The 16,710-nt window shown below is 32.4% G+C and overlaps 1 protein-coding gene and 1 pseudogene across 2 annotated transcripts; both read right to left on the bottom strand.

The window, feature by feature from the left end:
- Positions 1–1,243: 1,243 nt before the first annotated feature.
- Positions 1,244–7,780, bottom strand: LOC115979781 (annotated as a pseudogene). The gene is made up of 6 exons (XR_004089197.1): positions 7,668–7,780; positions 7,486–7,558; positions 2,922–3,002; positions 1,957–2,350; positions 1,854–1,884; positions 1,244–1,710 (listed from the first exon to the last, which is right to left on the bottom strand). The product of XR_004089197.1 is annotated as a protein NRT1/ PTR FAMILY 5.5-like (transcript).
- LOC115979640 (protein PTST homolog 3, chloroplastic-like) lies at positions 7,392–14,930 on the bottom strand. Its single transcript, XM_031101693.1, has 6 exons — positions 14,844–14,930; positions 14,089–14,757; positions 12,085–12,283; positions 7,892–7,962; positions 7,668–7,789; positions 7,392–7,558 (listed from the first exon to the last, which is right to left on the bottom strand). The coding sequence occupies exons 2-4, from the start codon at positions 14,507–14,509 to the stop codon at positions 7,920–7,922; spliced, it is 663 nt and encodes a 220-aa protein (XP_030957553.1). The 5' UTR covers positions 14,510–14,757; positions 14,844–14,930; the 3' UTR covers positions 7,392–7,558; positions 7,668–7,789; positions 7,892–7,919.
- Between the last annotated feature and the right edge of the window lie 1,780 nt (positions 14,931–16,710).

Genomic DNA, 16,710 nt, shown 5'->3' with positions numbered 1-16,710 from the left:
AGTTATAAGTCTAAGAACTAATTTGACCCTTACATAGAGTTCCAACATAACAAAACCTTAGGTCTGAAGTTAAAATACATGGACAGGAAGGTGTTGCTTGCTTAGTCAAATATATTATCCTCCACTCATATCATTTTCAATCATTGGCTATGAGAGATGCCGCTTTTCCCAATCCTCAATTTTTGAAACGTTAAAATTTCTTATTATTTACAACAAATCAAAAGGAAATTAGTTAGCAAGAAAATTGGTTAGAATTTATGATCTAGTCGATCGTGCAGGTTCATAATTTTGTTTTTCCTTTTTAGAATCGGTTATTAATTAAAATTATTCATTCTTTAATTTTGTTAAATAAACAAGCTAAAGAATAAAGATCATATGGGTCTGTTAGAGTGTTATATGTTGATTTTAATCTTGAATTTTGATTCACTTAAATGGTTTTATTATACTGGATATCAAGAGTTACCTCTTAAAGGACTGAAATGGATTACAGAGGAACTTAGAGGGTGTGTTTTGCATTTTAACCTTTTTCATATCAACTTTTCCTCTATTGCTTCAACCTCCTATTCTTCTTTTTATTATTATTATTTTAACGTGTGTGATTTTTACGTTTTGTTGATGTAAACCCTTTTTCCAATATTAAGTGTAAAATTTTTATTCCTTATACACTATTATAAATAATTCTCAATTTACAAATTCTATATCAAATAAATATCTTCAAAGTTTATAAATTTTTTATTTTCCTATGCGTAGTCACACTCACCATCCCCAAATTTCTAAAGTCCGATCTTCTACCCACCCTACTTATCAACTTTGCAAATATGTATTAATTTATCTTCTTTGTTTTTTTTTTTCTTTTGTTTTTATGTTTTTTGGCATCAAACTTATTAGGTTTTGTGCATAGGGTAGATTTAATATAGTTTAAATGTGAATCTCTCTTTGTGTTAATGGATTTTTATAGTTTTGATCACGTTTCATTCATAGGGAAAAATTGTTGTGAATATATACCAAATTTTCTCATATTAATTCATAAAACCAAGTATTTATATATATATATATATATATTAAAAAAAAAATTGGGGGTTAATTTCTCACAAAATTTAACTAAAGTTGATGAGTTAGTGATTTAACAAAATTGTGGTTTAATTTTTCAAAAAATTTAAATTAAAGAATTGATAAAATGAACATACCTAGTTTAATTGAATTTGTTTAAACAATATCATAGGACCTAATCTTCTTATATGAATTTATTTAATATTTGATTGATTTATTAAAATAAGAAACCTGTGCCTTCTAATCACATCAAGCCTCCTGGTTTTCACTTCTGCAGCTGTGATACAACATAGTATAGAAAACAGCATTGCTACTATCATTCCAAAAGTGGGTACATACCTTTCTGGAATTACTTTTTTAGTTACTTCAACATACAGTCTTTTGAAATGGTCTTTTACAAGTTCATAGAAAAATTTAAATATGGGAAGAGGGACCTTCAATTTTCCAAGTTTGCGATTCATATTATTTGCTTGCTCTAAAAAATAAGTACTTCCTATGGAAATCACAACCCCACACATAATGAAGGTCATCCACATGGGTATCATGCGTATAAAGTTTTTTGTATCCTCCATCTCTTCGTAGCTGCAATGTCTCCATCTATTTTGTTCTTTCTGCTCCTGATTTTGGGTTTGGACTACAATTGCGGCCTTGCCAGGGCACCTGTATTTAAAAAAATTCCTCTTTCAAGAACATTGTAGAGCTTGCTAAAAATTTGTGTCATAACTAACAATTGATTACATATTGTTCTGCCGACTGTTAGAAGTTAGTAAACTGGGAAATTGTTACTAACAGAACTCATGAACATTGGTGAAGTCATTATACTTTCTAAAAACTCTGTTAAATGCAAAAATGTGGATACTAATGACTATCATCAAATTTCTAGGTTGACAGTGAGAGAGAGAGAACCTGAGACTATGCGTTTGAGGCAGCGGATTATCATCTGGTAGGCTACAAAAACTCTAAATATAGTTGTAAGAGGGCTCCCCTGCGGATGCGGTCCAGGACGTTTGTATGAACATGAGCCAGTTGTGAATAAAAAAGTTGCCACTACAGTACATATTGCTGGCATTCCAAATCAGACAGACCATGGCTTTATAAATTGAATTGCAATAAATCCAACAATTGCAAGAAGAATCACAATAAAGCCACCTGCTGCTTGCCATGGCATTGGTTGTTTTGAATCTCGTTGTTTCAGGAAAGCGTCCAAGGATGTGATATGACCAGATATCCCAATAGCTAAGAATGCTAACGCTGTATAGAAGAGAACCATTTGGGCATCTCCAATGCAATCTGGCTTGTACTATTAGAAATTTATCTGAACTAACCATTATAGAAGTGTATTATTGGTACTTGAAATGACAGAAGCAAGTTTTATATATAAACCCATATACAAATAAGAAGGTTGAAAGATAAGAAGGTTGAAAAGAAATTCTCTTTGGTAGCTGCACGGTGCAAGCATTGCCATCTTTCTTGGGACAATGTGTCCCTGGCGCAATTGGTGCAACACCAGGCCAGATGTTTAGAGGCAGGGTAAGTTTTTTACATTACTAGTATATTTTCTGATGAAAAATAAAATGCTTACATTCTTCCTTTTTTTAGGGGTATACCTGGAGCGATGAAGATGGAAGGAGCGACAGATGCAGGGATTCCATTTAGACCAGCAGCCCAGGCCAGAAGGGCAAGAGGAATTTAGATAGGAAAAGGTAATGGTAAGTATCTTGGCTATTCTTTTAAGATGGTTTTTTTTTTTCAATGAAATTTTGATCTGTGTGGATGGTAACCAAGATACTTACCATTAAAGGTAATGGTATCTGGAGCCTCAGCCTATTCTAAACGTTTGTCTCATCTTGTTGATGATTGCAGGGCCTTACCCAGTAAAATCCCCCACACCCAGGTGCAGCACTGCTATAGAGAGGCCAACGCAGGGGCTGATCCCCTTGCCAGACATGGGGCTACAAAGGAGGATGATTTTGTCACTCTCAATTATGAAACACATAACATTTCAAGAAAATATTAAACAATACTGATGCATTATGATATTAACCAATCCATCTATTATGAAACACATAACATTTCAAGCATAAGAACAAACAAGCAAACCACATGTGGTTGGCTAAGCCATGAAATTGGGTGGATAAACAAGCATATATGAGAAAACCCAAATCACAGACAAGATGAACTGAGAGACAAAACATATATTGGTTGTTAAGCTAACAAATGTAGCCCACAAACCCCTACAACAGCACATAGTATGTTCAGATATTAATCTGGAGCTAAGCATGGCAAAATCCAAGACCCACAAAGATAATAATTTATTCATTTCTAGAGCGACCAAATACCCATAAAAATTTTGAAGAGAGCGAGAGAGAGAGAGAGAGAGTACCGCCATGGTGATGAGAATCAGAGCAAGCGAACGAACCAGGTGTGTGCGTGTGGGTGTGTGTGTGTGTGTGTGTTGGTGTAGGAAAAACCTTAGCTCGCGGTGTTAGTCTAGGTTTTATAGGGTTACGGCTCTGGGCTAGTTAGGGTTTGGGGTTTGCTTCTTTTTCTGTTTGTTAGGCTGCACCTGATTTTATATTCAGACCTTGGAATTGGATGTCCCGGTTTTTTAAGTGAATTGGGCCGAAAAAGGGTAACAGAGTGTAACACTTTGTCGAGAAAAAGATAATAAAATAGTTGCATTGGATTTAATTATCATCACAAAAAATATATATATATATATATATATATATTTGTGTTTAATTGGACTATGTGTTCAATTCAAATGAAAATTTTAATGTACAACACAAATATTCTACCTAATATTTACCCTATAATGACTAGTAGAGAAGGAGATGAAGATCTTATATATGTATAAATTGGAATCCCACTCCAAAATGAGTACCCTATTTCTTCTTAAGTTTGAGAATTTATAAGGAAATTGAATGGAATGTATTTAAGCAAAAGAAATGAATGAAATGGAATGAAATTAAGTAACTTTGATTAGATGTTTTTTAAAATAAAAGAATGAAAATGAATAAAATGTAAGTAATCTTATTTAGGAGTAACATAGAGAGAACGAATTGAAATCATTTTATGACAATATTACTATTAGACATTTATTTTAAAATAAATGGTTGAATATATAGGAGTATTTTGAGAGTTTTAATAAAAAATTCATTAAATCTAATTTCATTACATCCTATTTCCTCCCAAATTTTGGGGGAATGAAAATTTGAGGTTTTAAATCTCTCACTTAAACTCCCAAATAAGAGAAGAATATTCTAAAATTCTTCCCTTCATTAAAACTCTCAAACAAGAAAGGAGAAGAATATTCTAAAATTATTATTTTCATTCAATTTCATTTCTTCCTCTCAAATGAGGGCTTAATGACTTATCAAAAATAGAAAAGTGAGAATCATAACGAAATTGTAATATATATATATATATATATATATTTAATATAGTTCAATATTTTTTGATTTATTTATATTGACTTGGTATAATATTAGTATATTATATACTATACAGTAAAAGTTTGACTAATAATGTTTATCTGACAAGCCTGTAAACAAACTAACTTTGTCAAGTAATGAGTGTTTAAACTTGGGTTAAGAGCAAAAGTAAAACATCCAAGCTCAAACCAAGTCTATATATGAAGTTTGAGTTCAAGCTGTTAAGCTTCAAATTCGACACAAGTACATTATCAAGCTTGTTAAAACCCTATTTGATTTGGTCCAAACTTCCAATTACTTTTTTATTTTTGGAAAAAAAAAAACGGTTACCTAAAATTATGGTAAAATGCAAGTTATTATTTTCAAGCTTATTATTAAACTCTTAAACAAGCTTAAACTTAGTTTTTTTTTTTTTTTTTTTTTTTTAATTTTATTTTAAGTATCAAGGTAATGTTCACGAATCTATTTATAAATTTTTTTTTTTCTGGAATTTAGTTTGTTTATTAAATAAGCTTAAGGCCTAGGCTTGATTTGTTTATACACAAACAAAAATTAATGATTTTTTTATTGAGTCAAGCATAAATTGTGAATGAATGACATGGTTCATTTACACCTATATTTACCACTTTACATTAAGAAATTCATTTTTCAAAATGAATTGTCCATTGATTATTTATGAACAAAATCGATAAAACCAAAGGTTATATATCTTTATTGAAAATGATATATAACATTAAATTGGCAATAAATATAAATTTATAAGGATGACAATAATAAAATCTAAAACTAAAGAAACAAAAATGATTTCAAGGACAAATAATTTGCAAGTAAAAAAAAAAAGGTAGTTTGTTAGTTTTTGGATTTAAAAATTCAAATGATTTTGGATGAAAAAAATGCCAAAATTGGCAATTAACCCCAATTTTAGGGGTGTTTGAATTTTACTCCATAAAGTTTTAGAATGTTTAGATTTTACATTCTTAAATTTTAGAACTTGGTGTGTAAAATTTGTACACCCTAAACTTTAGGGGCTAAATTTTAAAATTTGAAACTTTAAAATGTAAAATCCAAATACCCCAAACTTTTGGAAAGTAATTTGCAATATACTTTTATCCTTTTTACGTCTTAGGAGCAAAGTTAGAATTTTGTCAACAAACACTGCCTTTAACTTAGCTTTCTTCTCTACTTTTTTTGGCTATTAATTCCTAGACTTTGGGCCATAACCATAAGACCCGAGCTTTCAATATGGTATCAATTATCAATTACTAACAATTATTAGAGAATAATGATTATGATTATATATATATATATATATGTTAATAGTCTTCACTTATTATAATCATACCTCTAATGTTAAAGCCAGAAAATGGTAAGTTTCAACCCATGAACCTGCTAATGGATAATGCTCATTTTATCATTAGCGGGCTGGGTTATTGGGTTGAGTTTATTGGGCTACCCATGAGTTTGTGTTAGCATTTTATTTTATAATTCTTTATAAATAAAGTTTATTTTTTTTAAGGAAAGAATTAAAAATTTTCAAAACTTATTTTAACTTTTTGCAGTCAAACCTATTTGATTTTTTTTGGAAAATACTAGAGATAAAAACTTTTTTTTACAAATTGTTGATGTGGTGAATGATTATTGGTAAAAAAACAATGTTATTAGTGGGCCCAAATAAGAGCCAGTAAGAAGTTGGCCAACAATAGTTTGTAAAATTGTTGGACTGTAGTATTTTTTTTTTTTTTTTTTGATGAAAACTTTTATATATATATATATATATATATAAAGGCTTTAAATGGTTTTTTATATTTATTTTTATATCTTTTAATGTAAAAAAAATGCAACTGTTAATTTAAAGTTGCTAGGCTACTAAAAAAATATGTATTTAGTAAACTAAATTTAACATGATCGCTTTAAGTATCTTAGTAGTTAGGGGTTGCTCTTAAAGAATTCCTCCACCATGTCTTAGACTGCCAATAATTTGTTCTAAACAACATTTTATTTATGTAGTTTTATATTTATTAAAATTTAACTAGTAACAAAAGTAAAAAAGTAAAAGTTTTAGTATTTTTTTTGGCATTTCATTTACAAGTTTATTTGATCTAAAAAGTAAATTATTCACATTACCATTTTTTTTTTTAAATAATTACATGATATATCCTGTTTACCTAGGGTCAAGTGGATCACTATAAATTGAAAATGGCCCAATAAAATAAGTGGATGCTGATTTATTCAATCAAGCAACTTTGGGTGCCTAACACATTTTTAATCATAATTCAAAGTCCACACTTCCAATATACGCGTTAGTTTAAATTAATTCAAACTCATCATTTTTTAATAAATAAATATAATATTAAATGAATACTTATTTTTGCATATAAAATGAATCATTGTGTGTGTGTTTTTTTTTAATTTTAATTTTTATTTATAAGTTGTAACTCCAGAAACTCTCAAACGACACAATGGCATGTTTGGCATCTAATCCTAAGAAACACACACATATAGAAACTACTCACTACTCACTCAGTACTTCCAAGTACTTAATGGTTGTAAATTGTGATTTTAACTAGAGAATTACATAAGTTGCTTTTAACGTCCCTTTTTTTGGTTGTAGGGGTGGGGGGAATCAATACATAAGTTGCTTCTTAAGCCCAGAAATATATGTTAAGCCTCATGGAATCACAATAATCTCATTGATCATGTCCTCCAAAAATTGCTGTCAAATCAATGTTCAAACAGAATGTGCATACAAACAAATTTGAATGACATAGAGTCCAAGAGGACAAGGCATGGACAAGTTGTGATTAGAAACTGAGCCCAAGTTGAAATCCAAGAGCAGCGTGCACAAGAAACAATGTCATAATCCCACTTCCCAAGATTAATGTGAAAAAAAAAAAAAAAAAAAAAAAAAAAAAAAGAAAAAGGAAAAAGAGATTGAAAGAACTGGGAATAGATATAAAAAGAAGAAAACAATAAAATTCAGGTCCTCAAAAATCATGATTACCTCAAATAATGCAGGTAATGTGGCTTGTAAGGTCAAGAGAGCAAGGCCAGTTAAACCTGTAACAGCATGAGGACTGCAAAACAACCATGTAAAGTTCAATTTCTCTAAATCAAATAAAGAGGACCTGTTCTAAGTTAGAATGATGTGTGTGTGTACATATATAAGATAATTGTTAGAAGTACCTCTCAAAGATGGGTTTATCTGAAGTGAGTAGAGCTGTTATTCCACCAGTTGCTCCAAGAGCGAAGAAGAAAAACATCCCGGCTAGAAGCTTTGGGTGCAAGTCTTTGGCCATAGCCTTCTCCTGAATTGATGAAGTATGGCGTGTCAACAAAATAAATCATGGCACCAGAACCAGCATCAATTATTTAGTTACAATAAGCAAACATTGTAATTAGTTTCTTACCACATCATCAGAAAAAGTATACGGAAACCTAGATATGTTCCATAGCCACCCATAGCAAAGAGCACAACCGCCTACAGGTTCAAGGATCAAACAGTAGACAATTAGATGATGTAACTCTAAATCAGAAAGTTGATGGTAATATTTGCAGTAATTTGTGGTTTATTTTATGTAAGATAAGAGTGAGGGAGACAGAAGGAAATTCTTATACCATATTTCCAAGGTGACCCCAATGTACAAGCCAGCCAAGAAGATTCCATGACTTAATAAGCTCAACAAAAGGCCCAAACAGAGATCTCACAGCACCAGCTGTAATTCACATATTAAAAGTTGTTATGTTGTTCAGATATTAATGTCTCATGACTTTTATCAAGTAATATCAGGCTAGTGTTAAAGCTCATAAATATCTGGCTTATGCAAAAGAGTTTTTAGATAGGCTTTACAAAAAGATGAATTCTGCAGTAGGCTAGCTAATACTTTTTGACAAAGTAAAAACTTCAGTCTTGCAAAATCTCCAAGGGATAGCACACTTGGCTAGGACCACATCTTATGAAACTAAGGCCATTGGTTTTCCCTCCCATTGGCCATTGGGACAAAATACTTGTTCATCATAAAAATAAAAATAGAAAACCCCACTACTTGCTGAAACCTATATACAATTAGAAGATAAAATAGAAAAGGGACCAGCAGAACCTAAAAGTTAAAAACGTCCATGAGGTTGTTGCTGACTTAATCTTATGCCCAGTGTAATGAGGACTCAGAAAGCGGATTCAGAACATGCAATGTTCTCAGCCATCTGTTACAATGTACGATGATTTGGTTCCTATTTATTTTTTTTTAATTATTTCAGCATGATTGCTGGTTATTCAAGGATTTAAATGCAAAAGAAAAAAGACTTAAGATAATTAACACTAGTGTGTTGTATATTAACATGACAAAGAAGTTTTCCTCAAAATTATTGCACTAAAATGTACCATTGCCAACTTGCCCAACTTCAAAACAAATATAAACCTGAATTTCAACAATTCACCAAATAAAGTTCCCCAGTCTTATCTCTAATATACCCGTGCCCTGTTCCCCATATCAACCTTTGCACATGTTGAAGTTTTTCTAAGAAACTAGGATTCTTCATCCTATCATCCAACACCCTTTAGTCTCAAAATTACAATGAAAAGAAAAAAAAAAAAAAAAATCATTCCTCCGAAAATTTATGGAGCAAGATCCTCTATGAGCATCGCCATTACTAATAGGTACACAAGAAACCAAACCATAAACCTCTTTGTACGGTTCTGATAAATCCTACTTAGGCTACTTCTACATTAATCCCCTAGCCAACATCTAAAAAATATAAAGCACCTCAAAATTTAGTTTTTTGAAAAGTAATAAAATTCATTGAAAAAGAGAAGCGTAGCTCAGTACACAAGGAATATACAATATCCCTAGAAATGTTTTTTTGCAAATTAATCATACATTCACCCATGCTTTGAAAAGAAGATGGTAACAACATTTACCTCCAGGAAGAGCAGCCATAAAGAACAAAGGCAAAGGAGTAAAAGAGTACAAGAGGGTCTCACGGGATTCCTCCATTTCTTCTTCTATTTCTTCACCTTCCTCAACCTTATCAATACGTTCGTTCTTCATTGCAAAAGAGGGACTGATAACTAGTGCTCTTCTTGTTGTTGTTATTCTTATAGTAGCCCATGTTTCAGTATGGATTTTGGAAAAAGTTGGTGAGGGAAGAAGTAGAGGAGACATAAAATTCATACGAAGAGCAGCAGAGGCATTGAGTATTTACATTACTTTCTGGACACAGATAGCAAGAAAGTGAATAGAGTGTACACTACTTTTGTTGGCTTAGCTTACCAAAATAGGAGTATAGTAGCTAGTTTTACTGGACTAGAAAGAAGAAGAAGAGAGTGAAGAGTGAAGATAGATAGAAGAGGAAGTATAGGAAATGCGAGGAAAGAGACATGCCAACTGAACTGGAGCAAAGAGTCTATAATACATAATTGATTGACTAATTTGAACATATCCGAGAATATTTTTTTCTAAAATGTACACTCCTATTCCATGGAACGTATGTGACGTGTGATATTAAGTTTAAATTACTATATAAGCTTACAATTGTAACATTTTTATTTCATACTTTTTGACCTAAAAATTAAAGGGAAAAATTTTTTGAGCCAAAAACTAGAAAGGATACCTACCAAAAAAAAAAAAATCAATTTATAAATTTAAGGCTCAATTAGTCTAAAATAGACCGAAGTCAACTAAGGTAGACCGAATAGACCAAAGTGGACCGAATGAGCCAGAAATGTCTCAAATGGGATGAAATGGACCGAAGAATTGGACAGAAATGAACCGAAATAGACAGAATTGGACCAAATTAACCGACATAGACCAGAATGGACCAGATAGACTGAAATAAACTGATTGGGACCGAATTGGACAAAAATGGACTAAATGGATCAAAGTAGATTGAAATGCTACATTGATGTGGTTTAAAAAGATCATAACAACAATAAATGCTATTTTGAATTATATAGGTACTTGGAAACTCACATCGCCAACTTAATAAACAAAATTCGTAATGAATTTATCCACACAAAAAAAAAAAAAAAAAAAATCATTATGAATTTTTTATTTTGTATGTATAAACTAACACATCTTAATAAGATTTATATAGTATGATTTATAATATCTTTGTCATCACCTAACAAAAAATGTAAGTATTAGAGATTGAATTTAGCACACTAACCATGAAACCCAGTAGTATTTTACTCTAGTTATTGACTACAAATTTGGCACTTCCCTCTATATGGTAAAGGCAGAAGCATTAAGTCATGCTGGATAGGAGATCATATATAATTTTATAGATTTGTTGCCCTTTTTCATTTTTTTATTGGTTGATTTGTTGCCACAACATTAGGCCAACTAATCTCGGCCCCATTTGCTGGCTACCAAGTACCAAGGGTTATCAAAAAGGCCCCTCAAAATTCTAATAAGCTCAAAATAGCTTTGATAAGTGGGATTAATAAGTTTGGAGAGACCATTTTAAAAATCTTTTTCACGTTCTAAACTTTTTGTCCTAAAAATCAAATTTCCTAGTAGTAAAATGCTAACCTAAGAATTCTCAACCTTTCCAGAAATGCCATCAAATTGCAACTCCCAATATTTTCAGGCATCAATATTTCACGATGATTATGGATTTCTGATGGAAACCACCTGATTTCTTGCTAAGTTATATGCTGGCTTACCAAGTGAATATGGAAAATATAAGTATAAAAGGAAAGAAAAACAGAAAGAAATGTAAACATTTTTTTAATTGGTAGATAGTGGGAAGGGGAGGGGTGGAATTTGAACCACAGACATAGTGCACTACAAAGAATGCCATTACTGTTGGGCTATCACTTGAACTTGGTAAAAGAATACTAAACGTTGCACATAACAGGCTAAAGGACCTTAATTTTCATGGTACAAGATAGCAACGTCAATCCAAAATCTGCATGGTCTTGAAGGCCTGATTCCATTTCTTTTACCTACGTGGCTTTAAGCTTTGATCTTTTCTTGGATAGTACAGAATTCCAAGCAATCTATCATTGTTTTCTGTACACTAACCAATAACCCCAACATTAAGCATAAAATGAAATACACCCCCCCCCCCCCCCCCCAAAACACACACCAGAATTCAACTAACTATTTGAAGCAAATAAACATTCTTGGATTGGAATATGACAACTCCGCAAAGACATACGAAATCCATACAAAAATCACCATCAATCAAGAAACTATGTATGAAAACCTTTTTGATGCCAACCTTGCCATAATTGGAGGATATTAAACCACGTGATTTCATTGTTCATTTAGGTAGGAAAATTAGTTTAAAAAGAGAAGTAAATTAATTGTTGTTGTTGCTGTTCATAATAAAGAACAATTCATCTAATAAGCATCTCTAGATTCTTCACAACATATGCCAAAATTTCAAGAATAAATTAATGGATTGAAATCAATAAGTAGAAGTGTCGCTTGCATAATGAAGAAACTAAATAGAAATTATAAATAGCATGATTTAGAGTTCATGAAATTAGACATGTGAAACCTGTTCAAATGGTTATAACAGTTTGAGAAAAGAAAATAAATAAGAGCTGCAGGCCTGGGCACTTTTATCATATGTTATAGAATACTAAGTTACTAACCTAAGTGGTTGAGTGACTAGTGCAGCAGGAGTGACATCCTTGGATGTCAGTGTACTGCCATTCAATGTCACAGCAACACTCCCACCATTAAGCGAATTTCCAGAGTGCTCTTCAGCAGGCTGCACTACCGAATTTTGCAGCTTGATAAATTCCTTGCTTTCTTCAGCAACACGTTCATTTAATATACCATAGGCATTATCTGAGCATCAAGCAGCTCCACAAACTCAACTTCAATATTCAAAGGCACCAAATAAATAAAAGTCAACAAATTCAATCTCAAGATAGAAATCATTCTACAAAGACAAATACAAAATGGTATCATGACAAATACATGACTAAAAGATATACAAAACCAATGTACATATAGTGGTTGAAAAATTATCTACAGGGTAACAGGGACATTAAACAAAAAAATAAGCAACATTAGCAGTATACTTGAACCTTCTTTTTTTTTTTTTTTTTTGATAAATAGTATACTAGAACTATTAAGATGGCAAAGAAGATATTCAACCCTTTGGAATTTTCAACTTCAGAGTTGAGGTGTTCTTGATCATCTTTCTTATGTTCACTCCTCTTTTACTAACAAGAAATCAAGTAAAGTATTATGGTACAAAGAGAATTATTTTAAAGGTATTAAGAAATTTATTTTTAAGGTTAATTGCAAATATCCACTCTAAAAGATAGAGGCATTTGTAATGTGCATCGTAAACTAGAAAAATTTTGCATTCGCCACCATAATTTGAGATTAATTTTTAAGGCTACCCGCTATCCAAATCAGTGTCCAGAATGTCCAACTAGTGAGTAGATTAATTTCAAATTAGGGTGTGAATTGAAGACTTTTTATTTTAGGGTAAACATTGTGAATGTATTCATTATATATGATGGACAGTTGTCCATTACTCTATCAGTGTGCACTATAATTTGGATGAGTAATAGAAATTACAAATAAATCTCGAATCAGGGTGCTAATTGCAGAAGTTTGAAATTTAAGAGCACATTGCAAATGATCCCATATTTTATGGTCATTAGCCGTAATTAACTCCTTTTTTTACCCTTTTCAACTTGATAAAACTTATTATAATTTCTCTTCCAAAAACGATAAATGGACCCTTTCTTTTTAACTTCATCAACTATGAACCTAACACTATGAAAAATAAAAATGTACTGCAGAACTGTCCCCAGCTATTCCTGTAAAACTCTAGGCGGCAAGTGCCGCTACCTAGTCATGATAAAGATGATGAGAAGGTGCTGCACGTCCATTCATCAGGTGTACATCATTCAAACAAATACTATTTAAAGAAACCATATATGAGGCCTGTTTTACTGTAGTGAAAACCATGGTCTGTAATACAGCTTGGGAAATGCAATACTCCAATTATGGTCGTCCAAAGTGCCTAGAACTTTGCAACTACACCATCACAACATGTTAGCACAAAGATTGCCATCAGCCTAACATCTTGGATCATGTTAAGTAACAGATATTAAGTTGAAACAACTTTATAATATAGGTACTCCTCAGACTTATTAGCTTCCAAGCAGTCACGTTACTCGTATGCTCAAATGCTGAGTGAGTTTCCTCTACATGTTTTCATATGCTATCCATCAAAATTATCACATTTTAGGATTCACAAAAACATAGGGACAAGGAGAGCAAAAGGAAAATAAATCCTCACTATTTTAATAGGGAACAAGGAGGGAACATATTAAGAAAAGGTTGGCAAGATGTGAAAGTATATAGGCAGACGAGACACCTCTGATTCCATTTCAAGGGGTTTTTCTGTTTTTGATGATAGACGTATGAATAAATGTCAAACACTTAACTCCAACCAATCCCCCCATCAATTTTTGGAATATATTTCATATTGTTGAGTCAAGCACCTTATACTTTTATGTCAAAATCAACACCAGCGTCTGGACTAGTGAAATGCCAAAAAAAAAATATATATATATATATATATTGACTGATGAAGTGAGTATAAAACTGTTGTTTATAGAGAATCTTACCCTCAATCATATCCAAATCCCCATTCTGAATAAACTTTGTCACCTTTTCCTCAAGGGATGAGTTTGCTGAAAATTCTGTAGGCATGCGAGAATCTTCACTAGAGTAGAGAGGTACATCATTATTCTTAATCTTCTCATCCTGATCTTTCAAATTATATGAGGGCCTTTCCTCCAAGGACAAACTGATTGGAGATTCTATAGGCATACTTTTAAAGTCAGTGGGATTGAAATCTGGATTTGAACTCCAGGAATAATGTTTCTTTCCTTCATTTGAAAAGGCCACATCTTCAACCATCTTATTCACCTTCTCGTCCTCGACTTGCAAATTAGATGAAGTCTTCTCCTCCAGGACTGAAAGTTCTACAGGCATGTAGCTGTTTTCATCAGTGTTGAGATCAAAATTGATGCTTGAACCTTCCATCGTGGAAACTTCAGTTGACAAGAAAGCATTTTCAGCAACGTCTTTTACTTTCTCATCATGACCCTTTAATCTATGCGATACCTTTTCTTCCAAAAACAAATTGGATGAAGATTCTACAGGTAGGCTCCTAAAGACACCAGAGTTGAAATCCAAATCACTACTTGGACTACTGTAATCGATCCCTACAGTGGAGATATCAGTTGATGAGATGTGTTCGACAACCAAAGTATTCGCCTTCTTGTCCTGACCTTTTAACATATAACAGGGTATCAATAACAGCCAGAGGTACTTCACAATGAGGATTGAATAACACTTAAAAGGAACTGAGATAAACCTGTTAATATATGTTCATGATCACTGATTGCACCCTGGTTTTCATCAAAGCTTTTCTTCAGATCAAGCCCATCGATGTTTGATGTTGTTCAGTTAGCAAGAAGCTCTCTAATCAGTTTATATCCTCTCCGTCTAACAATGTTTGCAAGTTCATTCCTATAAAATATAAATATTAGCACAAATATTACTTTTTAGCTCAAGATGGATACATACAAAACCTTCATCTTGTAGAAAGATTATTAAATGATTCGCATTGTATTTGTAATATGTATAGATTAAGGAGTCCATCGCATAATCATTTCCACCAATTTGTTACAATGACAACAGCAACCAAGACTTAGTCCAAAAACTTTGAGGTCAACTACGTTTATTCTTCTCTGCAATTCTATGCTATCAAAAATCATAATCTCTGTCAGTTTTAGGTCTTCCTCAATGCTCCACTCTGTAAAAACTCATCTTGGCCTTTTGAACTAGTTAAATGACCTATTAAGAAAACATCATAAATTTCAGTTATGGTTGACTAATTAAGACGTGTCTCTATGACATAAATAAGGCCCCCTGCCCCTATCCCTCTTCTATAAGCATTTAGTAATTAACCAAAAATACTTCTCTCACTACCATGTTAGAACATATTAATTAACCAAAAAGACTTCTCAACATAACCTAGTTACTGGGCTCAATAAATGGGCCACACCAATATTTAATCAAGTGGGCTAGCTTATATAGCTTTGAATAAAACAAATAACACTTTCTTTGCCTGGTTCGGCTTTTCTTGGGTCAGCATAACTAGTTACCGGACTCACCAAACAGGCCACAATCAATATTGTATCAAGTAAAGTGGCCCCTACGTTTCTACTTGAAACTAATAAACCTTTTTTTTTCTCTCATCTTTTCTTTTCTTCTGTCTTTTGTTGTTCGGAGAAACTGACCAAGAAAGATTGGAGTATTACTTGGCTATTGGCTCTATGTACCATGGTTTGCGGGGGGAAAGAGAAAGGGAAGGTAAATACTAAATAAGGACAATCTTAACTATTGAAATAGTTAAACAAATGGATTAATTTAGAATAAGATTCTCTTCTGGGTAGGTAACTCCATTATGGCGTTCCTAGAATCCTATCCATCTAATTTAAAATCGGTGGATTAGGCTGTCCTTATTTCAATGGTTAATCCAAACTCCACCACTATAGCATTGGGGGGTTTAGTGGCTTTAGCTCTTGAATTTTTTTCTTTTGGTTATCTAGTTGATGGGAGAGGTTGGCTTGAAGTGGAATATTAGAAACTCAATACTTAATAGTTCCATTTTATGTTGGATTATTCATTGTTTGGTTGTGATTCTGATCTAAAATGGTTTTAGATTGCTGTTCATCTTGAAAATTAGAGGAATTTGTTGCCCTCTGTTATGAAGACCCAAACAACTGAGTATTTGGATTTATCTGTTTCAGTAAGGCTGCTCCACTGGCTATGACTGAGATGCAGCCAGCTAGGTTTGTGATTGGTGGCTTACAGTGGGTTTCTGGGTGAAGTCAACCTACAAAGAAGAGTAGTGACTGCAGCAGCGGTGGGTAGTAAAAAGTAAATAGAGCAGCGAAAACACCATATACCACCTCGATGATTGTGAGAAAGGGTTAATTGGGGAAGAAAATGGGGAGAGAAAGTAAAGGGTAAAAAAGGTGCTGGCTTATTATTTGTTTTTTGTTTTTTGTTTTTTAGACCAAGTCAAGACTTTTAAGCATTTTATTTGGTTAACAAAATAATAAATAAATAATTAAATGAAGACATAAGTAAGGATAAAATTGACTTGATTTTATTGAGGATCAAATTGAAGCAATTAATAATTAAGAGATCATTGAACGTTAACCAATAGTTAG

The sequence above is a fragment of the Quercus lobata genome, chromosome 3 (genome assembly GCF_001633185.2).
Source record: "Quercus lobata isolate SW786 chromosome 3, ValleyOak3.0 Primary Assembly, whole genome shotgun sequence".
Taxonomy (NCBI): domain Eukaryota; kingdom Viridiplantae; phylum Streptophyta; class Magnoliopsida; order Fagales; family Fagaceae; genus Quercus; species Quercus lobata.
This window is presented reverse-complemented; position numbering and strand designations above follow the sequence as displayed.